This window comes from Gymnoscopelus braueri, assembly GCF_963280865.1.
Source record: "Gymnoscopelus braueri genome assembly, chromosome: 4".
NCBI lineage: Eukaryota > Metazoa > Chordata > Actinopteri > Myctophiformes > Myctophidae > Gymnoscopelus > Gymnoscopelus braueri.
The window spans coordinates 41,631,458-41,657,376 of NC_137605.1; the positions used below are offsets into that span (position 1 = coordinate 41,631,458).

Genomic DNA, 25,919 nt, shown 5'->3' on the forward strand with positions numbered 1-25,919 from the left:
ATGGAAGAGTCAACCACTGTTACGCAGCACTCCAGCAGGGAATCTGCAGCTATCAGCTGCTGTGTACTTCACAGGCTCTTCTTTTCTCCAGACAAACAAGGTTGGTAAAGAATAATGGCATCATCTAAAGTGTGTCTTCTCCCACTGCTTTGTGTTTTTTTTGTTTTTGTTTTTAACAGATACATTTTAATTACTATAGGCCAGTGCATCCCACAGTGCTACAGAGGGATGTGGTATGAACACTGTTACAGTTACATTCTTATTTGACATTACAGGTGCTCAATGCAATGAACGTGAGAACCTTCAGCAGAATGTCACATCGCAATCATGTGGACAAGTACATTATGCCTTCTGTTCTACATAAATGGCGGACACACCAGGCGGACTTGCTTGAGGGACTTAAACGGAGGGCAACAGTATCTCTTGGTGGAGACATGAGAGCTGACAGCCCAGGTCACTGCGCAAAGTACGGCTCTTACTCCATGATGGATCTCAACACTAACAACATAGTTGATATCCAGCTGGTACAGGTACTGTAAATAGATTGTAAAACTAGAAAATGTGATCAGTAGAGCACAGAACTTCACCAATGAGGCAGATCTGTTATTCACGTACGTGTGTGTGTGTGTGTGTGTTTTTATGATACACAGAGCAATGAAGTAAAGAGCAGTGTCCACATGGAGAAGGAAGGGCTGATCCGGAGTCTAAAATACCTTCACAAAGCTGGCGTCAAGGTGGATTGCCTGGTGACAGACCGACACAACCAGGTTCAGAAGTTCATGAAGGAAGAGAAATCTGAGATTACCCACTATTACGATGTGTGGCATTTATGTAAAGGTAAGATATTATGGGAAATGTTGTTTATTGATCATTTGTAGCACCGCTACACTTGTGCAACAACCACCCTATAAAAATATTTTACATATTTTCTAACTGTTCTCAGCTCTTACCAAGAAGGTGGTTGCCATCTCCAAGTTGAAAGAATGCACTAAAGTCAACTTGTGGAAGCAGAGCGTGAAGAATCACCTCTACTGGTCAGCATCTGGTTCATCCAGTGGAGAGGAAACAGTGGCGAAGTGGACATCTGTCATCAACCACATCACCAATGTTCATGTCCATGACAATCCACACTTCCCCATGTGCCTCCATCCCCCCTCCACTGACAAAAACAAGTGGCTGAAGCCTGGTATGCCACTCTTCAATAGCAAACTCTTGTCATTTGAATCCTGTAATATACTCTCAAGATGCAATCCACTGAAAATATTTTATACAGTATACTCTTTCCCCCTGTAGCATCAAAGGCCGCCTTCAAGCTGACGACGGCATTGACGAATAAACGCGTTCTGGGTGATGTGAAGAAGCTGAGTCCTCTCTACCAGACATCTGCCTTGGAGGGGTTCCACAGTGTGATTCTGCGGTTCGCACCGAAAAATTTGGTCTTTTCCTACCTAGGAATGCTTTGCAGGTAAATTATATTGTAATCATGTTGTCTATATCGTGTTGCAATATTATGCAAATGATAACATTCATAATATCAGCGACTGAGTATTTACAAAAGCGCTGTATAAATTGTATGTATGTATTATTACAATGAAAAGAAGGAAGTCTGCACACTGTTCTCAAGCTCCAAGAAACTCACTTTTTATTTTGCAACGTTTCGACCTTCTAGGTCTTCATCAGGCAAATATATGATATATGATATATATAATTCCTTGATTCTTCCCTTGATGTCCAGCACCTGGCCTAAATGCAGGCGTGGGATGTGCACACAATCTTCTCTTCAGACTCTATCATTGTCCAGTCATACAGAACCAGTATAGAGACATAACAGACTCTATCATTGTCCAGTCAAACAGAACCAGTATAGAGACATAACAGACTCTATCATTGTCCAGTCAGAACCAGTATAGAGACATAACAGACTCTATCATTGTCCAGTCAGAACCAGTATAGAGACATAACAGACTATCATTGTCCAGTCAGAACCAGTATAGAGACATAACAGACTCTATCATTGTCCAGTCATACAGAACCAGTATAGAGACATAACAGACTATCATTGTCCAGTCAGAACCAGTATAGAGACATAACAGACTCTATCATTGTCCAGTCATACAGAACCAGTATAGAGACATAACAGACTCTATCATTGTCCAGTCAAACAGAACCAGTATAGAGACATAACAGACTCTATCATTGTCCAGTCAGAACCAGTATAGAGACATAACAGACTCTATCATTGTGTGTCCAGTCATACAGAACCAGTATAGAGACATAACAGACTCTATCATTGTGTGTCCAGTCATACAGAACCAGTATAGAGACATAACAGACTCTATCATTGTCCAGTCATACAGAACCAGTATAGAGACATAACAGACTCTATCATTGTCCAGTCATACAGAACCAGTATTGAGACATAACAGACAGTTTGAACTGTATTATTACAATGCCATTTCATTTGGAAATATTGTACATCTGCTGCCTTCTTACATGCTAGTGCCTAGTGCCAATATGTAAAAAATACCATCTTCTAGCCATCTACAAACTATCTTGGGTTCATCCCATTCTTCTCATTTCAGGCTTTACCTGGCCGCATTGCATTTCAATGAAAATGCTGGACGTCTCCAAGCGATCACTGCAGCAGGAGCTCCGCGGTACAGCATACGGTTTCCCAAGGCCAAGAAAGGCGATCATGTTGTCACTGCGGTTAAGACCAACTATACTACCGGTTAGTTACATGTAATTCTCAAGTTTCTGATTCAAGTTTTAATCTGCATACCGTGGTCATCAGTCAAATTGTGCATCATAAATGTTCTAATTACATTGGAAACATTTGAGACCATATGAATTACTCAAACTACTGTACATGCTGTTATGTGTTCTCTCCTGTATTGTAGAATATGTGACAGAGCTTACAGACCTCCTCTTTAATGAGGTCTTCCCCAACCCTGCACCTTTTGTGGCCAAGATGAAAGAGTTGCCTGTCCCTGGATTCCTGTGCTCACAGTACGAGCATCCTGAAAAGGCTGCTGCAGTTGCTGCCCATCTGTCCCGGTTCATCCGCCCAGAGCCAGAGTCAATAGAGCCAACGCCTGGTGGTGACCCAACGCCTGGTGGTGACCCAACACCCGTCTAATCCCTTCCCCAATCACTTGCCACCATGTAAGTCACCATCTGTACCCTTGTTCCCTTACTCAAAATGTTTGTTTAGAAAAAGCAGTGGCATGATTCTCTTCATTTTTTTTTCAGGGTTGTCCAGATTTCACACCAGTGCAGCTGTCACTTTTACACATTCAATCTTCGCTGTTTTGGCGCAAATAAATCTGTGCTATTGAACACTATTTACGTGTGTGTGTGTGAACCAATGAAAAGTATTAAAAGTGCTTCAGACTAAACCTCCTGAGGATCCATTGGAAACTGTCGGTCAAACCACCCAACTCAGGTTTTTCTCTTTGTCATTCTAATCAATGATGGTCAAAAACCTCCTAACTCCGCTTGAGCTGTATTTGGGTAAAGCGATGATAAATATAAGGACACATGCAAGTATCTGACAATGTATAAAGTCACCATACCAACTTTGAGACAGTATTTGTGTTAAAATGTTTTTTTCATTTCCTGAAATATACATTTTGGACATTAAGTTGGCTTCTGCCCGACAGCAGAGATATTCTGCCTGCTTCTGTGCTCCGGAGCCTTCCTTCCTGCCTCAGTCCATCACTGCTATAGCGCCTCCATTACAAAAGGGTGTGTGCAAAAATGTCATCACAAAAAAAATGATTGTAAGCTGTCCAACACTTCTATGAAATATATTATAGTTGTATGAAATGACAGAATAACTGTACATAACAAACGTCCAGAACATTGTAATGAAAATATTGTTTATTTAACCCATTAAAACTGGGAAAGCATCTGTCATTTTATACTTTAGCTATATATAGCAACATAAGTTTTCTCAGAAAACTTTTAGAACAGTGGTTGTCAAAAATAGATCTACAAGCTCACAGCGTGTCACTTAGAGCCAAGCTGCGAGCTTGTACATCTGCTATTTTTGAATATCTTTGAACATTTTTTCATAAATATTCTCCTCTGAGGGTCCCTGGCACAAAACATTTTCAAATGGGGGATCCGCGGCCAAATACATATCATTTTGGGGTTCTTGTAGCCTCAGGTCTTAATGGATTAAATGGCAGGCCTAAATCCAGTGTATTCCGAATCTTCATCAGGGTATTCTTCGTGTATCCGTAGCACAATACAGGAAGGCAACATTCTCCGGTCCTTCGGTCTCAGGCGTCCCCAGACCCAGGACACAAAAGATCTGTAGGCCAGGTAGCGAGCACGCCTGTAATGACAAAATAACCCAATGAATGCAATGAAATGTGACCTTTTGTGCTGTTTTCTCTCCCTGCCTGAGGGTGGTGCTATTAACCCTGTTTGGTGATTGAACTGGAGAGTCATGGCGCCAACTTCAAAGTGAACATCTGCTAATGCCAGTTTCACCTCTCTTCTTCCTGGTTGTCAATCAGACTGTTGTCCTGCCATTTGATCACCAACTTTAGTGTTAATTTACTAGTCTCTGTTGTTCTTGAGTATATCTTCTGTCACCTATACTGTACTGGTTGCAGGACCATCATCCTCATGGTATCTGCCTCTTGTGCCCCTTTATCAATGATTGCGTTGCTGTGCTCCCCCACAATCGCACAAGTATCCAATCAGTTTAGTCAGTGTAGACTAACTTCATTTTGGCATACAGTCATTCACACTATTAACTCCTTTATGTGCAAGGTAATTATTTCTGCTTACACAATCACATGGAAAAGTATGGAATTTGATTTGATTAATTTCCAGGTCTGGATAAGCATGGAAAAAAGAAAATTTTGAATTTCTAAGGATAGTTTGATTATAGAGACTGTTTTTCATGGTGTTTGGAGCAGGCAACCAATATGTTTACCACTGTGTGAGAGCAGGCCAGAGTGAGCTTGCCTTGATATCGCCAAAAGCATGGCGTGTGACTGAGCGCACACTCCGTCCTATGTAGAGCTGCTTCTATGCCTGTGCCCAAAGTGACTTATAATAACACCTAATGAATGTGTAAGAAAATACTGCAATATCTTTGAATTGCATATGCAGTATATACTGGTCAGACAAGTACACATTTGTACAGAGATAAACACTTGACGATTTTATTGAATCAAATGGTGGTCTGTGGCCTAATGCATATACAAATGGAGGTCCTTGAAATAACAAAGGGGTATATGGATGGAATGGTCAATGCAATGCAATATAAAGCAGGACTGGACAGCATTTTCATTGAATGTCTATGACCATACAGCTAATCCTTGAGTGATACTGTAACATTGTGAATCCTTCCATAGTTTAATCCTTTAATAGTGATTATATATAATATGTGGTTCTTGTCCTAAATCTTACCAGTTTTTGAAGGGCATGTGTGCCATTTGATAAACAAATGCAATTTATGTACATTCCAAATAAAGAAATATTGGTCTAACTTACTGAAATCTCTCCTTCTGCGGCAGTGGGCCATGGTCTGCCTCGTAAATGTTGATGGCATTCTGCAGGGAGTATGGGTTCAGGCAGACAGGCTCAATTCCTGGATGGAGAGTCATGCACTCCAGCTCTTCTGGCTCTTCACTTAATTTATTCAGAACCTGTTGGGAGTATGTACAGTATTGGTGTTTTAGTACTTTACTAGTTGTGAATTTTCACAGTGATGATCATTGTGGAAGATGTTTTTCTTTACATACCACATTAATAGCTTTGCAGCAGATATTGTGTTCCACATTAGGCATTGGCCTGCATTTTCCACAGGTGCACCTGTACGATTACAATTCACAGTGTGACGTATAATTTACAATGTAGGCATTTAGCAGACGCTCTTATCCAGAGTGACTTACAATAAGCAAGGTAATCACATACTGTACATAGAAAGCAGAGAGACAGTGTAGTGCCTAAAGAAACTAGTATCCCATGTAAATCAAGAACCTAGCGTCAGTCAATATGCTATAAAAATAATCTGTACATTGAAAACTACAGGATAACAGGTAAAAAAATTAATAATCTGTCAACATGCAATCTAAGTCACAGTGTTACTAAATATGTTGTCAACCATTGGAATATTAATTATATGAAGTCGTAAAGTTATCTGAACAGCTCAGAGCACAACGTTTTGTTGCAATGTTTTCTGCTAGGCAACAATGCATAGATAGTCTATTTTCAAAAGATTTGTATACATTTGAAAACTTGTGAAAAGGTACATTCTGCATAATTAGTACTTTCTACTTTTACTCAAGTACATTTAGAAATCCGGACTTCCACTTGTAACAGCGTATTTCTACATTGCAGTATTGATACTTTTGTTTCAGTAAAAAAAATGGAATACCATTTCCACCACTGAGAGTAGGATGGTACAACATAACAAAATACGTTTCAACGACACACACACAGATAATGTAAAACCAGTGTCTCTTAGGTGTGAGTTTGTTTGACAGTGACTGCTTATGCATAGACAGAAAGTATAAGTGTTGAAAGAATTTGTGATAACACTTTACACAGCATTATGGTGTCAACCTTGACAAAAAAAAACTCAATGATGTTCGTCATGATTTCACATATTATTCAAGTATATTATGTACCCTGCTGCCTGGGAGACTGACAAACTGAAAGCTAGCTAACAGCTCAAAACAATTGATCTTGCCAAACACACAAAGCAAATTCGTGACGCCCCATAATCAACTCAACTTAGTGAACTAGAGTACAACAATGAGCTACAGACACAAGGGGTTCGGGATTTAAAAAGGCAGCTTGCAAACCTTCAGTAATGATCAAAGACAACGACAACAACATTGCTCCAGTCCACCAATAATAACAACATGTAAAAGTCGTGCGTAGAGTTCAACTCACTCAATCTTAAGAGTTGAGATGGAGGCACGGGACTACGGTTCAGTCATCTTCGATCCAGAGTTTAGCGGCTAATTTAGTTAACGCAGAAAAACCAGACAGTTTGCGTTACTTCTCGTTCATTCTAATGCTGCTACATTCTTTCTTGTCCTTAAAACCGTAGCTTAGTACGCTCGCTACAAACGATGCAACAGTTTAGATGAATCTCACGCAGTGTTCAAGACATCCCTTAGGACAGGAAGCCCGCGCGAGCGTCACTTCACGTAGCCGCCTAGGCGGGACTCTGGTAGCATTACGCTGCCCTGATTGGACAAACGCACTGAAGGGATGGCAGCTATTGGACGGCGTTGCTGTCACTCTGCTGCAGTGTGCCCGCTGGGGTACGCCCTGGACCAATTTGAAAACATTCTTTGATAATCAAAGAGGGACACACGACACACACCACAACACACCACATGAATGGATGGGTGACAGGATAGGGTTTTAAGTAAAGTATAAATGAATTGAACATGCTTTAAAAAAATCGACAACTAAGGTCTAATATTTCTATGATTGCATATCCAGTCATTTTGGGGCATAAACAAGAAGTTGAAGGATAAAATTAAGTCTGATAATGATGTACCATGCATATTCACATCATGTATTGTATACTTTACATTACTTAGGACAATTTTTTATAAGATTTTGTTCTTTAATTGAGTCTGGGGTGTGATGGATGCATGTGTTCTGCTGGGCAGCTGCAAGAATAGCTTGAAGGACTGTCATGCATTTTTAATTTTGCCCAGGAGGTAAAATGAGGGCAATGGGTGGAAGTGGAAATACAAATACAAGTAGCATGATTGTTTATCTTGTTTGAACAAATGTCAATGTAGTTAACTTAAAAGTAATACAAAGAGAAAACCAATGTCCTCCCTAGAGTATGGTGGTTAAATTGAATCAAAATGACCCCTACATATGATTCCATGCATGAAGTATAACTAAGGCTACTGTATTATGTGGTGCTTACTTTCTTCCACCCAGGTAGAAAGCATCTATGGCATTTTGGCTTAAAGCTATCTTCAAATACGTCAGTGTGTGATTCTGAATCAGATGCTATTATTGGACATTGGACAACAGTAGCTGCTTCACATGGTTAGTCACAGTCATTCACAAATGCTTAGTCAGAAGATATCATGTGAGCTTTATTATTAGTTCATTGTTCATGTGCACTGATAATAGTGAGACATGTGGAGTCTCTCCCATTATATAGAACATCTTTCATGACCTCTCTAACCTAGCCAGAATATTGAGATGCATTGTAAAATGTAACTAACATTACACACACACTGACAAATCAACCATCATTTCTGGATATCCAATGATCCTGTCATTTTTTAAATTAAAATGAAACAATCACTGATACACACAGAGCATTGGTATACAAGGCTTTAATATACGGCGCAGTCTGTTCTCTCTCAAGCCTGTATTAAAATACTTTATATAGATATTGTGCATGTAGTGTACATATAAGGGTTCTCCCATCTAAATATTATACATTGTATTTCAATTGCTTGTTTTCCCTGGTGCACCAAACAGCATTCTCTATCAGGGTTGTGCAATAGACAACACAAAATGGAATTGGAATATTCACTAAAACATGAGTTGAATGTCCCCCCCCCCCCCCCCAAGATAAAGTTAAAACATTGGGGAAAAGAAAATGACATCACACAACATCAAGCGTCACTGCCCTTCAGCCTCTGGTAAGGGTAACAATGCTCTAGAATAGAGTTTGTGCAGAGGTGCCTGCTGCTTTTGATTGATTGATGTAGTTTATTTAGAAAGACATGAGAATAGTACATGACAGTACATAACAGTACATGGAAGTACAAATTCACAATACAAGGTCTACTAAACTGGAAACCCTCATTAAGCATTACGCTTGTTTAAGATGAGGACCCCATGCACACAAATCATGATGAAATATAAGAGGCAGGCAGATATACACACTACTATACAGAATGTCATACAATCAGCTTTCAGGTTACTGGTATGACGAGAGAAAAAAAATATATATATATATATACAAAAGAGGAAAATGAAAGAGAGGGGGGGGGGGGTAGGGAGGGGTAGGTTAAGACTTAGACAGGGGCCATTTTCGAATTGCAGCCTCCTGAAGGTGTATCTTTAGGGCAGTTTTGAAAGTGAGTAGGGTTTTACACTCCTTTACTCCTTTTGGTAGGGCATTCCACATTTTTGATGAATAGCATGAGAATGAGTTCATACCCTTAGTTGAGCCAAATCTGGGTTGAACATGATCAGTGGAGCTGCCTCTGGTGTTATGATCATGGACTTCATTAACATTTTTGAAGTATTTTGACAAATACAGGGGGATCCCAATGTTGTGGTGTATCTTGAAGACCAGGCCCATAGCAAGTTGCTGTACTCTGTCCTCAACCCTAAGCCATCCAATCCTAGCAAAATGAGCAGGGGTTAGATGGGTTCTGTGATTGAGGCCAAGAAGTAGCCTTACAAGTTTGTTTTGGGATGTTTGGAGCCTTGTTTTTAAGGCCTTGGAGGTGTTGTGATACCATGAAGTGCATGCATAATCATAATGACCTTGAATGAGGGCCCCTGCAAGAATCTTCAGAGTATTCTTACTGACTAGGCGATCAATCCTCCACAAATAGCGTGTTGTTCGGTTGACATTTTTGATCACTTTTTCGGCGTTTTTGTTACCGGAGAGGTTTGCCTCCAAGATGGAGCCCAGGTAGGTAATTTCATCCTTTCTTTTGATGACATTATCACCCACTTTGATCGTGAAACTCTCTGCCTTGCTAAGGTTAGGACTGGACCCAAAGAGGATGGATTCAGTTTTACCCAGGTGTAATGAAAGTTTGTTGTCAGAGAGCCAGATGCAGATCTTGTTGAGTTCGGAGCTGAGAGTTTTCTCAACCTGCAGCCTGTCCCTGTCCGAGACTAGCAGGGCCGAGTCATCTGCGAACAGGAACAGCTTGCAGTCGCAGGCCGATGACATGTCATTCACATATATCAGGAACAGTAAAGGTCCTAGTATACTTCCTTGTGGGACACCACAAGTCACAGGGAGGGGGGGAGACTGGGTGCCGTTTACTTCCACCACTTGCTCCCTCCCTTCCAGGTAGGATCTCATCCAGTTCACTGACGTATCATCAAAACCTATTGCTTTGAGCTTATTGATCATAATTGGGTGATTGACGGTGTCAAAGGCCTTTTGGAGGTCCAGCATGACCATGCCGCAATATTTGCCCTTGTCGACATCTTGTTTGATAGAGTCGTTCAAATAGAGAAGGCATGTGTCAGTGGAGTGGTTTGTTCTGAAACCAGATTGGAATTTGTAAATTAGATTTTTTTCGGCAAGATACTTATCGACCTGTTCATAGACTATTTTTTCCATGACTTTCGAGATGGAGCTAAGAATAGAAATAGGGCGGTAGTTGCCAGGGTCTAATTTGTTTCCTTTTTTGTACAGAGGGGTCACCCTTGCTTTTTTGAAATCGTTAGGGACCCGTCCCTGTATGATGGAGAGATTTATTATGTGGGTAATGATTGGAGCAATGGAGGCGGCCGAGTCTTTTAGAAATTTGGCGGGGATATTGTCGAGGCCTGTGGCTTTGTGTTGATGAAGAGCACTCAATTTTTTAAACACCTCTTCTGTTTTCACAGGGGAGAGTTTGCTGAGGTTGCATGGGCTCAGTGTCACAGTGCTCTATGAGGGAAGAGGGAGGCAGTAGGTGACCATACCTGGACCCAGCTCTGGGTGGATCCAGTGGTGGAAAGAAATACCTGGAGGTACAGTAACAGCGGGAGGAATGACAAGAAAGAACAAAAACACATGGACAGGGGGAAAAAGCCATCATAGTAATACAGAGGGAAGGTGGAAAACATGTAAAATATAGAATAAATATAGGGGAATTATAAATTGAAAGAGGAGTGTTTTATGATAAATGTATGTTCCAAGAACAGGAAATAAAGACTTGATGCATGTTGAACAGAGAGCAGATAATGTGACATAAGGGAGATTTATTTTCAAAGGGGTCAAGTGGTGTTTATATTAAGAACTGTTACTGTTATCAAATCCAGGGTAATGTAAAGAAAAGTCATAGCTGTAAAGAACAGAACCATGCCGTAATCATGCCAAGATATCCTCTCCTCCCAAAAACAAAGAAATATTCAGGTAGAAATTGTGCATCACCCATGGTCTTGCATTTCTAACGCATGGACACAATGACAAATGGCACATGCTGATACAGAGAAGGCATTAGTAGTAAGATGCAGAATGCTGGTATATCTTCGGAGGTGTCAGGTGTCGCAGGGGAGGGGCATAGGGATTTCTCTTGCCAATCCTGTGTGCATGCAACAAGCAGTAAAATAACACATTATTCCAATCAACACCACTTCACACACATATTATTCAAGAACACCTTTATACAAAGTCATTTTACATTTGTTTTACATTTACAGTACATTTCTTCCAAATGTATATTTAGTTGCAATGTTGATATCAATCAGATAAAGCAATCAATTTAACCTAAACAAAACAAAAAATAAACAATGCCCAGTCCTTAGTTATCCTGCTTAGCAGAGAGCACTCTGTGTAAATTCCAAACAACACAAGCAAGGGAATGTGAGATGCATTCATACTTATTAAGTCACAAGGGTTTTTAGCTTGAATATAAAAACAGCCACCAACTTCAGCTTAATGCTCACTGTCTGAAGGATAAATCCTGTCTACATACCATTATTTTATACAAATTGTGAGCAATCTACAATTTATTTTAACATCTGTCAATTCTCAATTACATTTTCAGACATCAGCACTAATAAGTGACCGTTTATACATTCATAATTTGCGCACTGCATTCATACCCTCCCAGTCTGTTATTGCAGTAGGTTAATAGGATTCCATTTACACTCTTCCACTCGGCAAAGAGTTTGGCAATGGTTGGTTGAGGAGATGCCCATTTACGTTTAGTCAATATGTAAATGAAAGCAAAGTAGTTTATATGTGATGTAAATATTTTACCATTGGCTAGATACTCTAGTAATTTCTATATTCACATCTACAAAAATAATGTTCATCATCCTTACAAGTGTGTTCCATTTTCCAATGGTTATAGAACCAAAATTGATAGTCCTGAACAATGACATTCAAATGACCAAATGGATTGAACCTTACGCTGTAACATGCATTGGTAGAAAAACATAAAAAAGGAGAGTGAGATTAGAGAACATAGGCTCTTGTGGTGACAGCCTGTTTTTGGTGGAAGTCAGAAGCCAAGCTCTTTGCATGAGTGCAGCCGTGGGTCAGTTTGGGCCCAGTAGTTGTCAGTGAGCGGCTGTATCAAGTCCCAGTCAGTGTGAGGCATTGTGAGAGATCAGCTCTGCTGGTAGAGTTGGGCGAGTGGCGTCAGGCGTACCACACCACCTACCTTCCTGCAGACGTCCCATTCAGAACATTCTGGGAGGTCTGAACGGAAGAGCCCAGTACGGTGCTCATGGCGGTTGGCTGACCAGAGGAACCACTCAGGGGACTGCCATCTCCCTTCAGGATGCCTGTGCACTTCCAGTTGTCCATGTAGTTTGCTGCAGAATGAGAGAAGAGACAACAGTGGTAGTCTGAATGGCACAACACCTTAATTAAACATATTGGCCAAATGAAAGTTGACGATTAATTGTCACTCAAGTAATTTCGATTATCGATTTAATTGTGTGTTTGGCATTGAACATTGAAACATATGAAGACTTTTAGGCTTCGTAATCAAAAACTGCACAGGTCAGATACGACAAATAACTGAAATATACAAAGAAATGATTTTCATATTTATTGTCAAAAAACATTTTTTTTATATTTGAAAATGTGTGAAAATCTTTCAACATGGAAATGATTATAATGATTATGCAAAAATAATTATTTCAAATAATTGCGATTATTTCAAATAATTGCGCTTAGACGATTATGTAATAATTGTGACAGGCCTACCTGTCGCTTTGCCCAATAAGTGTGTTGGGCAAAAGTAATAAAAACAATAGCTCTAGGTAATATTACTGTGATCACCTCTACTACCTTTAGTTTGTTTGAATGGGGAAAAGATGCTCTCAATGCTATAGTTGCATAATCCTCACCCATTTTCTTTTTTATATGAAAATAAAAATGAATCATCAGCCACAATGAACAGTGCTAATGCTCACCTTTCCAGAGGCGTACACAGCCGTCATCACCAGAGGAGGCCAATAGGGTGCTGGTGATGTTCCAGCTAACGCGCCACACCTGGGAGTTATGGTTGTCAAACTGAGCCACAATCTGCACCTCAAACTTTGTAGGGCTCTCCTTTCTGTCAGGTGGGTTCAGGAATCGGATATACAAGACAATTAACACAGGAGCATTAAAGTCATATACTGTAAATTAATTGCTTGGCTATAATACACATCACAATTATTTGACACTTACTTACAATGACAGAAAGTTTGACAGTTTAAACTATTATTCAGTTGCTAGCGCTTAAAATGTATCTTCAGAAATGAAGGAAACACAATTAGTTCTTTACATCAGAGCATAGGTTTTTGTTAGATCTTTCCAGGTTGTGAAGCACAACTGCCAATGCCATAGAGCAGTAAGTTTATGACATTTGAGTTTCTAGAGACGGCAGATGGTGGATTTTTAAATCAGGAAGTCAACACACATAACTGATCCCTGGCCACCAGACACAAGTCAGCCAAATGACTAAGCCTACCTCAGAGGCACCAGCTTGAAGATTCTGACATCTTTGGTTGCGATGGCGAGCACGTGAAAAGATCTTCCCAGGTTTGGAGCAAATGCAATGTCATGCACGGCATCAGTAACAGTCACCAGTGTCTCTGCTCTAGCATATTTCCTTTTTAAAGATGGTGGGAGAAAAACAAAACAATAAACAGATTGGTAGTATTTACATCATTGTGCTCAACACTTGTATAACTTGAGTGAAACTCACCTTGTGTTTTCATTGTACTCATAGATTTGAACCTTCCCACCATATGTCACATTGCTGTCATCACTCCCCACTGCAATCATTGGTGCATGGGCACGAGAGCTGTGTGGTGGTGTAATGAAATACAGGAAAAAAACAACATTCATCTAAATTCCCCAGAGCCATCACTCATTGTATTACTTAATACTTAACAGGTCTTCAGGAATAAAGAGTTTAAAATGTCATGGTTCATTGTTTAGTCACTCAGTACACATTACACAATATATACTGCAGATCCATGGTTAGGCTACAGTATTGTATAACAATTAATTCAAGACCTTGCATTCAGTGCAATTAATATGTGATGAGTATAAATGTGCTGCCTGCAAACAATATTTAGTTTGCAGGCAGCTAGAGTCAAAACTACTGCTGGCCAGTGTCCACCATAGTTATTGGACCGAAAATATACCAGTCACTGGTGTGATTTTACCTCACATTGATAGAAAATATAATCCATCCTCTCAATGCTGATTGAACACTAGAACTAGGGCTGGGAAATAGAGAAGAAGCAGGCCTGTTGTGTTTCCATAATGAATCAGCTGCATGTGGAGGAACATTAATCTATGAGTATCACTCAGAAGTAATCACACATTACATTTTTGTTAGACAGGAAGTCAAAGATTTGACTTTTAGGGACTTTTGTAATGAAAATACAGATGGCTTTGGCATCCATATATTGTTAATTATATCTCCATTTTATGCCCAACTTAAGAATATGCTCTAAAAGTCTGAAAATCATATTTTTCAGACTTCAGCTCATCTTTAACATCTCAACACTATCCAATACATGGGTTCTAATACTAAACTGTACGTATATAAAAAAGGGCTAACCTAGAGGGGTTCCAGGAGATGCAGCTGCAGCTCAGTTTGCAGGAGATCTCATGCTGCAGGGACCACTGGCTCAGGTTCATCACATCAGGAGCCTCATAGACCCTCACAACCCCATCTGCAGAGCATGTGGTCAACATGAGGCCCATGTGCTTGGGGGCAAACTTCACATCAGTCACTGATGTTCTACTGTCCACCAATGTGGTCCTTTTTATCTGAAATCAAAAGGGTGTGAGGGTTTTGGATCATACCACGAAAATATGAATGTAAAAGACTATGGCAAATACAATAAGAACATGTTGTACATGGACTCATCATATCAACCCTGATTTTATCAATATGTTATACAGTCATGAGTGTTTGCTGGATGTGAATGACAGTTGAATCTGATCACCTTTTAATTTAGAAACTAACATAGCAAAACATGTAGCAAAACGGAATTCAGTATAATTTTGCTGCTAAGGTAAATGACCTGCTGTGACCAATGCAGCGTTAAGACTAAGAGGCTACAGGAGTCATACTAACCCAGTGGCTCTGTCCTCGTTGTTTGTCATTGGACTCTCCTACTATCTCCTCCCAGACGGCAGCTGTCCTGTCGAAGGAGCAGGATGCCAGCACCTGTCCAAACTCTGGATGTGCCCACGTCACTCTCCACACAGACCCACTATGCGTCTGGATGGAAATATTAAGGACTACTGTCAGTGTCAAATCAGTCAATTCTAAAAGCCTGATCGAGGCAAAGAACAGGGCAAGACATTATGTCTCCAAAACGATACAGACACTTGAGTAATTACAAACTAGCAGCAAGTAGTTTACCTTCCAGCTAGCTGTGCAGTGCCACTCTCCATTCTCACTTTTGTCCCATACCTGGATGTAATCAGATGACAATGTTAAGTTAAAAGTGACTGTCATCCACATCTGACATCTGTGCTCTACTATTACACTGCCAACAAAAACATCTCTAACAGCGCTTCTCTTTCACAAATCGTGTTGAATGAAAACAATGCATGCCATCAGTTAGTGAACAAAAATCATTTTTAATCTAGGTTTTACATAACAAGTCTGTTATTTACTTTATGCCTTTAAATGAATGGGTGAGCTGAATAAGTTGATACCTCGATCTCAAATTTTGTACAGCCTTTTTAGCCTAAGCTTTGATAATTGTATGACCGACCAACAACAACAACAACATGGCTAACTATACATCAGCAGGGTAAAACTGCCCCAGGCAGGCACAGTGAAGGAATAATAACTGTCGGTTGAGAAGAATGATTCTCAGGAAAATCGAATTAACATTGACATGCTAATGTTAACAACACAGTAGTGCTAATAATGCTAACGTTAGCAACTGGTCTATTTTTAATGGTACCTTGACACTTTGGTCACTGGAACAAGTTGCCATTCTCCGGCCATGGAAATCATACGACACATCGTGGATCAGATCTTTATGATCTGCTGCGATACTTCGAGCCACAAACATGTTTGTAGCCGCTATGTAGCATCACCAGATCACTTAGCTTCACTATGGCTTCACTACACTATCTTCACTAGTAGATGGCAACCCTGCTGTCACGTGTCCGCCGTTGCTCGCATTTTGTGGTTGGCGGCGGGTGCATAGATTCCGGTTTGAGCCGTGGGGTGTGCGCATGCGCCAGTGGTGTAAAGTAACTAAGTACATTTACTCAAGTACTGTACTTAAGTACAGTTTTGACTGAGGTATTTTTACTTTACTGGAGTATTTCCAATTGTCAATACTTTTACTTCTACTCCATTACATCTCACAGGCAAATATTGTACTTTCACTCCAATTCAATTATTTGAAAACTTTAGTTACTCTAAACTAAACTATTAACTAATCTATACTTTGTAGATTTTGATTATTACAAAACATACATTAACCATGAATTCTACCGTAAGAATGTTTTGACCTCCTGACCTGATGTCTTTTAAATTATACCCAAGAGCACCACAAATGTATGTGATCAGGTCTTTGTTGACATTGTGGGCACAACTTTCTCATTTGTTGAACGAGTGACGCCATATCAGAGCACAATGTTGCCATCTAGTGGACATAGACGGAAAGTACATCTAACGGAAAGTCTTCATCTAAAAGCCATGATAAAAAAAGCAGTTTTCACCAACAAGACCCCCCATCTTAAAATATGTCGTGCCCAGGGACCTCCATACAATATTTATGTTGTTAAAATGTTTCCAAAATATTCAAAATATTTTACATTTTTCTCAATATTTTTTTTAAATAGCAGCATGTCCCATTTCACGTTTTCAAATGTATAAAAATCTTTTGAAAATAGCAGATCTATGCGACGCATTGTGAGCTTGTAGATCGGCTATTTTATCTTCTGCCTACTGTAGACTTATTCAGTTGGTTCATTTAATGACCTTTTTATAGCTCACGGCATCAAAAAGAAGTGGTGGATCAACTTCTGGCCAATGGATATTACATCAATCATTGCTATGTTTATCGTACAGTAAACAATTATCAAGAACCCACAAAAGGAGAAAATGCTCCCGGTTGTTGTTTACTTTTAACTCTTGCTTTGCCATCACCATGTCCTCAGCCTAAATGGCAGATACTATACCCTGGAAACTGGTCATTGAGGTAATGTGCTACCATGTATAAAAGTGTTAATTTTGTGGTCAGCAGGTTTTTTCATGGTGAGTGGAGTTGTGAGCTCTCCTTATGAGAGTATTTCCATAAACTGCTGCTGGACAACTGTTTTAAGACTGGGAATACATGTGGAGAATAAGTTCATCCAAATGTCACTTACACTTACAATAACCTTTTCACAGTAGCTGGAATCCTCTGAGGACAAAGCAGACAAACTGTGGCAGTGTATTTTGGTAACACTAATAACACTACAGAACTGATAAAACCCCATTTGATTGGTTTAGCTACTGTATGTACCCACTGGATTATATACTATACGTATGTGCAAATGTACCCTTCCGGGTTGAGTTAAATGAACATTCAGGTTTTTTACCATGTAATCAGTTTATTCACTACAGGTAATAGTAAAAAAAAAAAAAAAAAAAAAAGAAGGAATTATTAATACACAATATAATAATAATATATAATACAATACAATAAAACTATTAATAAGCACAGGTAATAACAACAATATATGATACAATGAAATATAATATATACAATAATAATAATTAATTCAGTGTCATTGTTCACAGCCATTGCCAATTCTGCATGTCTCTGCAGTGGTCCACCAACCTGTTCCATGATGAGACATGTCACATGCCAGTATAAGTGCAAAGGTGTATGGGCCTGTTGCAGAGTCTGTTCTGTACAGCAGTCATTTAAGTCCACAACGCCCAAGACCACTCAGGACTTGTCCTAGCCCTGGTCCAGAGCGTTAGTGAGTTATCTCTAACTCACTAGCGCTCTGGACCAGGGCTAGACTTGTCCCAAGCCTCATCCAAATCTCCGGCTGGATCTTTGCATGATGCGCTTGGTCAACCATGTCCACAGCATGCTTCCAGAACGTGTCAGACCTGGAGAGTGCCGCAGCAAGCTCCCTCGCAAGCTGAAAGAGGTCCGAGGCTGTCGTCGGTTGGCTGTCGTCTGGCCTGTGCTGCCGTTAGCTTTCTTTAAAACCCTTCGTATCGCCTCCAAAGCGTCCTTAATCTCTCCTCCTCCCTCCTCGCAGCAAGACAACAAATCCTTAAGCAGGAGTTGGTACTTTGTTATTCTCTGTAACGGCTTGAGGAGGAAGGAGCCGAGAGAACTGGCCACGTCCAGACCATATTTCAGCTGGATGTGGTGAAAGTAGGATCCAGCGTGTTCCTCCGCTACAAGTTCACTGGAAGCAGGCATGTTCATGCAGTAGTTCACATACATGTCAAACTTCTCAGCCCATGTCACAAAGCAACGTCCCACATCCGCTGGAAGCTCACACTCGACCAACTGCTTTAGAAAAACATGTCTATGGAAGTCATAAATGTCCTGCATGTTACCAAAAATGATGGCTTCCTTATTGAGGATGCTGGCAGGTTTCTCCCCCACTGCACTGGTCATCTCCCACAGGTAGATATCCAGGCATTCACGCAGATCCTTGGTGTAGGCTCGCTCTGTCTTCAACAGTTCATCCATGACGAACCCCATCTTCCGGACAGACTTTTGGTCGTCTGTCAGAGGCTGGTGGCCGAGATGAAGTTCATCGAGTTGCTGTTTTGACGGCCGTTTTTGCAACAACGGTCCGTGAAGGGCATGTCTGGGCTCTTCAAACACAGCAACGACGTCCTCTTCTGGCTGTTGGAAGCTCTCAGTATTTAACTTGAAGACTTTATCATCTCCGCCGACCGTTAAGAAATGTAACTCTTCCAGGTCTAACTTGAAGAAAGAATCCTGGTTGAAAAACTCCTCAACGTCTCCAGCGAGCTAGCCATGGTTCACATGACGCTTGTATACAAGCGTCATGGTGCCCTGTCCCCCTGGTCTAAAGTTTTGTTCGATTTTTTCAGATTGCCATCGCTCACATAAACATAAACGTTCAGATTTCAAATATAAAGTGCTTACCACCGAGCCACGGATGTTACAAGGCGATGTGGACCACGATGAGTACCCGTATCTCCCGTATTGTTCAATAAAAAGCATTTTAATCCCATCGCCGTCCATTTTCTCCAAATTGTCTCCTATACTTTCAACCATGCGACACTAATGGTTGGGAGGTGTATTGCACTCTGATACATTACAAAACAAAAAAAAACAAAAAAAGAAAATGGCCGGCGATGGGATTAAAATGCTTTTTATTGAACAATACGGGAGATACGGGTACTCATCGCGGTCCGCATCGCCTTGTAACATCCGTGGCTCGGTGGTAAGCACTTTATATTTGAAATCTGAACGTTTATGTTTATGTGAGAGATGGCAATGTGAAAAAATCGAACACAACTTTAGACCAGGGGGACTCGGCACCATGACTGTCATGGTATGACAGTCATGTTTCAGGGCTACCAGCGAGCATCATCTGAATCTGTGTGTCTTCCATCATCACTATCATCATCAACTGACAACCTGTGGCTGCGAGTGGCGTTTTATAGCCTAGTGTCTGTGACGCAGCATCAAATTCAAAAGATTCATAAAAGAATAACCACGGTAACGCGCCTGTGATTGGCTGAGTGCAGGTCACAGGTTAACTTCAAGTCTCGTGATCGCGTCGTGACCACGCCCACTGTGCGCCCGTCCGACCAGCTGGGCTTTAACGTTCAAACATCAACACTTGTGACGTCAGCGTTTTATATCAGGTACAGTTTAAATGATGCCGTTACTGTATTATTAATATGATGGACATTTATTTAACATTCATTTAACATGTTCTCTAAGGATGTATTGTATTAAAACAACTACATGATTAAGGTGAACATCATTAGCTTAGCTAACGTAACGTTAGCTTAGCTAACGTAGCTAGCTAACGTTAGCTTAGTTAAGTAAATTCCATGCAGGTATTAAACTGCATAGTAAAAGTCCGGTAAAAGTCCGGTAATCAAAATTTACTAGAGTAAAAGTCAATGGTGTAAAGTAACTAAGTACATTTACTCAAGTACTGTACTTAAGTACAATTGTAGGTACTTTTACTTTACTGAAGTATTTCCAATTGTCTATACTTTTACTTCTTCCACTACATCTCGTAGGCAAATGTTGTACTTTTACTCCACTACAATTATTTGAAAACTTTAGTTACTAGTTACTTTGCAGATATGAATAATTACATTTATAAAACATACATTAACCACTTTGCCTTATTTTATATAGCCGATAAGCTCACAACAAGTGAGCTTGTAGATCTGCTATTTTCAAACATTTCGTACTTTTACAGTTGGTACTTTAAGTACATTTTGATACCAATACTTTTGTACTTTTACTTAAGTACATTTTTAATTCCGGACTTTTACTTGTGTGTGAGTATTTCTACGTTGCAGTACTTTTACTTAAGTAAAACAGTACCTTTTCCACCACTGGTAAAAGTACAAAAGTAATTGGCATCAAAATATACTATAAGTACCAAAAGTAGAAAGTACTCATTATGCAGAATGGCCCATTTCACAAGTTCAAATGTATAAAATGTATAAGAATCTTTTGAAAATAGCAGATCTAATGCCTGCATGAGCTTGTAGATCGGCTATTTTCAAATGGCCGAAATATTGGGCTGAACTCCACTGAAGTGGGTATAATGTATGTTTTGCTATATTAATCAAAATCTACAAAGTAACTAGTAACTAAAGTTGTCAAATAATTGTAGTGGAGTACTCCACTACCATTATTTGACAACTTTAGTTGCCTCTGAGATGTGGTGGAGTGGAAGTAAAAGTACTGGAAATTGGAAATACTCGAGTAAAGTACCCCAAAATTGTACAGTACTTGAGTAAATGTAATTAGTTACTTTCCACCACTGGTTATTTGTTACCACTTTAGCGCCTATTTGTCCTGCTAGAGAAAATAGCAGATCTGCAAGATGTGGGCTTGAAGATCTGGTAATTTCTCTATTTTTGAAAAAAGTTTTATTTATAAGGTTTTTGCCCTAAACAAGGGACAGGACTGTGGTTAATCTCGCCATAGGTTTTATCTTCTATTTATTTACACCTAACTGACATTCATGTGATGTGTGATTTGTGATCATCATGACTCGTATACAAAGTAATGTAGTATTAATTTAAACATAGTTTCTTCTGTATATTATTTGTCAAAATATGTAAAAAAAAAGATGCCGTTGGTACATTGGTACGTAATGTACACGCACGATAATTATTTAGTGTTGTGTGTGGCTGATGGCCCTGGTGTGGTGGGGATGACAGTTCATCTATTCTAGAACAGTAGGCTAATGATTTATGTACAGAGGTAGTTTTCAAACTTGTTTAGTTGTGGTATGACAACTAATCCGCATTTAAAATGTGAAATCTGAAGCTGGGTATAGAGGATCATATATGCAAGAGGTGAAAGTGAAAAGGTAAGCTTTTACTACATGTTGGGATATACTGGTGTTTTTATTTTCTGTTTTCATTATTTGATTGTCTAGGTTTTCTCAGTTACTATGTTGATTGTTCTGGTGTTACAGTGTTTGTGTCCCTTTTGTGACCATCTGCACCTACTATCAAGCTGGGAAGTGCAATTTGTTTACCATCTACTTTTTACTTTTTACTTTTCTAAATGTCGTTCACCAAATATATTATTCTCTCTTTCTCCCCCACACCTGTTCCTGTTTCTTTGCTTCTTGCATGTTGTTAGAGTGTTACTACCAACTTTTCCTGAGTTCTTTTTTGTCTTCTCTTTTTAAAGACTGTAACACCAGCACCATTATTTGTCTGCTCAGAATGAGGACCCTGGCTCTCGGTCTGTTCTGCCTGCTGTGCTGTGATGCAGCCTGGCCAGAAAATCGACGCCCCAGACCCGATGTTTCTAGGGCCCAAAATGAGTCCACTATACCAACAAAGTTAGTGGGTATGTAATCTGTTCTGTGTGTGTGTGTGTGTGTGTGTGTGTGTGTGTGTGTGTGTGTGTGTGTGTGTGTGTGTGTGTGTGTGTGTGTGTGTGCCGCCACGTTAATGAGAGATAGCCTGGAGAGGCACTCATAATCTGAACGGTTATGGAGTGATTGATGAATGAATGCATAAACATTTATGGTTGAAGGCTGGTGTGTGTTAGGAGGGTTAAATCTCCGATCTCTCGGTGGCCCAAATAAATCCACAGCATGAAGAATCTGAACCCTGGGCAAAGGTTTGGAGCGTCAGGTTTCTATGCTTAACCCAGGTTGTACATAACTCCATAGAACACGGTACTGTATATAGGTTTGGGAGACCTCATTGTCCATGAAGAGATTACAGCGGCGCCGCGCGCTGTTCCCGACTCCCAAAAACGCTCTCACATAAGCGCTCGTATATTTTGATAATAGCCAATGCAGCCATATCTGCAATCTTATCTGAATGTCTGTTAAAGCAGTGTTTAAGTTTAAATGAGTTTATAGAATGTTGTATTTTCACAGGGATTATTTATTAGTGTGTTAGATATACATTTTGGAGTGGATACATGTGTCCATATGCCTGTCAGACGGTCAGACAATGCTGCTCCGCATGTCTACAATGGAACAAAGTCTACACGCCCTCAGACCTGATGTGAGATCTGAGTGGGCCGTATGCTGAAGTCAAAGTCACGATAGATTGATAAATGGCGAAAATTGGTGATCTCGCCGTACGCCCATTATTTGGTCTACACCACGTAGATGAATGAGGGCCAATGTGTCTATATAAACTGAGATCTGTTGTTCAGTTGAGCTTACTGCCTGCTTTCAAATATGTCGTTGTAAGCACTAAGCATGTCTGTACTCAATAAAAAAGTGTAGATTTCATACATACATCTCTTGAAACTAGACATACAGTAATGGCCTTTTTAAATATTTTCCAAAAGACGCTATAACCAGATACCGTTAATTACCTCTATTTAAAAGGGTAGTCTATTAAAAAGTGATACAATATTGAATGACCATACACAGAGCACAATATATTTGATCACTACCGTCCCTATGATCAATATAGAGAAAAGGTTATAGTTGTTTTCATTTATTACTGTGGCTCATTTTTGCTACCAAGTTCGAGAGTCATTGGGATGACATTGTTTCATGATAGATGTGTTGAGTTGTGTAGGTAATTATGAAGTGAGATTTCTCCAATTTGGTGCAGTAAAATGTTACCATAATATGGTAACATTTTACTGCACCAAATTGGAGAAATCTCAATATGTTTACCAGTGATAGAAGATGACTTGCTCAAATGGTTTGAAACTAAAACGTGAACTAACCGACTTATGAATTTTTGGGGCGAAATATTTTACTTTTACTCCACTACAATTATTTGAAAACTTTAGTTACTAGTTACTTTGTAGTACATTTTGATTATTATTACAAAACATACATTAACCACTTCAGCCCCATTTAAACTTTGGCTATTTGAAAATAGCCGATCTACAAGCTCACAACACATCGCATCTTGTAGATCTGCTATTTTCAAAAGATTTTAATACATTTTATTCACATGATACCTTGTGAAACAGAACATTCTGCATAATAAGTACTTTTACTTTTGGTTCTTTAAGTATATTTTTTATGCCAATACTTTTGTACCTTTACTCAAGTAAATTTTGATTACCGAACTTTGACTTGCAACAGAGTATTTCTACATTGCAGTATTGATACTTTTAGTTAAAAATTTGAGTACTTTTTCCACCACTGTTGGTGTGTAGTGATAGTCACTGATAAATTGGAGTACACAGAGAAGGCAATTTAGGTAGACTGGCTACAAGCTTTGCTGTGGAGGTACAACTGTAGAGGAATATTTAATCTGTTAGAGCAGGGAATCCCAAACTGTGGTGCATGCACCCCTGGGGTGCGCAAGCTGCCTCTAGGACATGTGTGACATTAATAGTGTAATACTGGTGTTATAATTAAAAATATTTTCAACACACACACACACACACACACACACACACACACACACACACACACACACACACCGTATATCTAGGTGTGCCCTGGGATCTTTTGGCTATGCCAGGTGTGCCTTGGCACCAAAAAGGTTGGGAAACACTGCTCTTGAGGATAAGGATAAAATATATTGCTGAGTTTTGTCTGGTGAAGATAAGTTTAACTGACATTCAGTTTATAGATTTTAAGACATCCATCAGTTGATTTTCATTCTGATCATTTATTCTAAAGCTATAGTTTGTGTCTTTTCAAATGCATTTTTGACTACAGAGTGGCGCAACTCACATGTATAACTCTATAAAAAAAAAAATTATGGACAAAATGTGTAACTTCATTACATAATCAGAGAGTGACTTAAACTGCCGTTCTTAAAAGCAAAATAAAAAAAGTTTTGTTGTCGTTAACTCTGCTGACAACAAAACCCAGCCTGGGATGCCAGATTTGATATAAACTCACGCTTAGTTTGTGAAACTATTATAGTTGATTTTGTGTATTTAGCCAACTATCAATACCCTAATTAAAGTATTAAGCTGTTGTTTTTGAATAATTATGACATCAGTAGAAACATTTTGTTGAGTTGAACACTTTAAAAGGTACAGTAGGTGGAGCTATTTGCAGATTGACATACCTGGCACCGTGTTGCCATGTCTGCTCATTATAAGCGACTTTGGGCTTCCTTTTCTGTAAAGTTGCTTGTAAAAATTGGTTGCGGGTTGCGGTTTTCTGGGCTTGTTTCTAACATGTAGGCCTGTACTTGCTTATTTAGGGTTGCAATACATTTTTTGTAATTAGTTTTTTAAACCAGTGCACGGTTCTCAAATATTTTTATATATGTTTTGTGCCCAGGGTGCATTTGTGTTGTTAGAACATTTCAAACATATTCCATATATTCTACATTTTATTTCAAGAGTTTCAAGATCTAAAAGCTCACAACGCGATGCGACGCGACGCGTTGTGAGCTTAGATCGGCTATTTTCAAATAGCCGATTCAAAGTGCTCATGTTTGATTGATTGATTGATGTACTTTATTTAGTAAGATATAAGAACAACAGTACATGGAAGTACAAATTCACAATACAAGGTCTACACACCTTGGTCTACACACATGTAGCTTCTTTTGGGCTTGTTTTACTAGACCTGGTTGCTTATTTCTCTCACAAAATATGGCAACACTGATACCTGGCAACCCAAATCATCGCAATGTGTGTGCACTGTACTGTGTATTCTGCTTGATCAGACAGTCAGACTCCCCGCTGGGAACCTCTGGGGTTAGATAGAGACTACCAGAGAGACTGACTGACTGCTGTTTAGATGGCTGTCAGAGCGGAATAACTCTCTAGTTGTTGCTAATTTGGGCTTTTTTCCCCTAATGTTGTTTAAACCAGTGGTTCTCAAACATTTTCATGTCAAGGAACCCCACATTATTTGTAGACCCAACCTTCTGAAAATATTTTGTGCCAGAGACCCACATACAAAGAGCATGTGAATTTGAACTTTTCCCCCAAGATTCTTCTTTGAAAATAGCAGATCTAGATCGGCTATTTTCCAAATAGCCAATGTAGTAGGTTAGAGTGTGGCTTCTTTTGGGCTCGTTTTCATGGACCTAGTTGCTTAATTTCTCTCACAAAACCTGGCAACACTGGACCAG

The 25,919-nt window shown here is 39.7% G+C and overlaps 1 protein-coding gene and 1 long non-coding RNA gene across 3 annotated transcripts; both read right to left on the reverse strand.

Annotated features, from left to right (window-relative positions):
- Positions 1-3,914: 3,914 nt before the first annotated feature.
- On the reverse strand, positions 3,915-7,122 carry LOC308084051. The gene is made up of 4 exons (XR_013933037.1): positions 6,922-7,122; positions 5,766-5,835; positions 5,515-5,669; positions 3,915-4,342 (listed from the first exon to the last, which is right to left on the reverse strand). It is a non-coding gene; the product is annotated as an uncharacterized lncRNA (long non-coding RNA).
- Positions 7,123-8,457: 1,335 nt separating this feature from the next.
- Positions 8,458-16,343, reverse strand: LOC308084360 (nucleoporin SEH1-like). Of its 2 annotated transcripts, XM_080426979.1 has the most exons (10): positions 16,138-16,343; positions 15,585-15,635; positions 15,294-15,440; positions 14,772-14,983; positions 13,905-14,003; positions 13,668-13,808; positions 13,126-13,268; positions 12,366-12,519; positions 10,608-10,719; positions 8,458-8,703 (listed from the first exon to the last, which is right to left on the reverse strand). In XM_080426979.1, exons 1-10 carry the CDS (start codon positions 16,246-16,248, stop codon positions 8,638-8,640), a joined length of 1,236 nt encoding a protein of 411 aa, XP_080283105.1. In that variant the 5' UTR covers positions 16,249-16,343; the 3' UTR covers positions 8,458-8,637. The 2 variants fall into 2 exon arrangements, with proteins under 2 accessions (XP_080283105.1, XP_080283104.1); XM_080426978.1 differs by lacking the exons at positions 8,458-8,703; positions 10,608-10,719 and adding an exon at positions 10,751-11,279.
- Positions 16,344-25,919: the final 9,576 nt, after the last annotated feature.

Bases quoted from the DNA above. Each gene is read 5' to 3' on its own strand.
- LOC308084360 (XM_080426979.1), bottom strand. From the start codon at position 16,248: ATGTTTGTGGCTCGAAGTATCGCAGCAGATCATAAAGATCTGATCCAC. The intron at 14,984-15,293 runs GTTAGTATGACT...TTTTGATTTCAG, and splicing joins AACGAGGACAGAGCCACTGG to ATAAAAAGGACCACATTGGT. The intron at 8,704-10,607 runs ACTCTCCCCTGT...AATCAAAAGCAG, and splicing joins AGCCCATGCAACCTCAGCAA to CAGGCACCTCTGCACAAACT.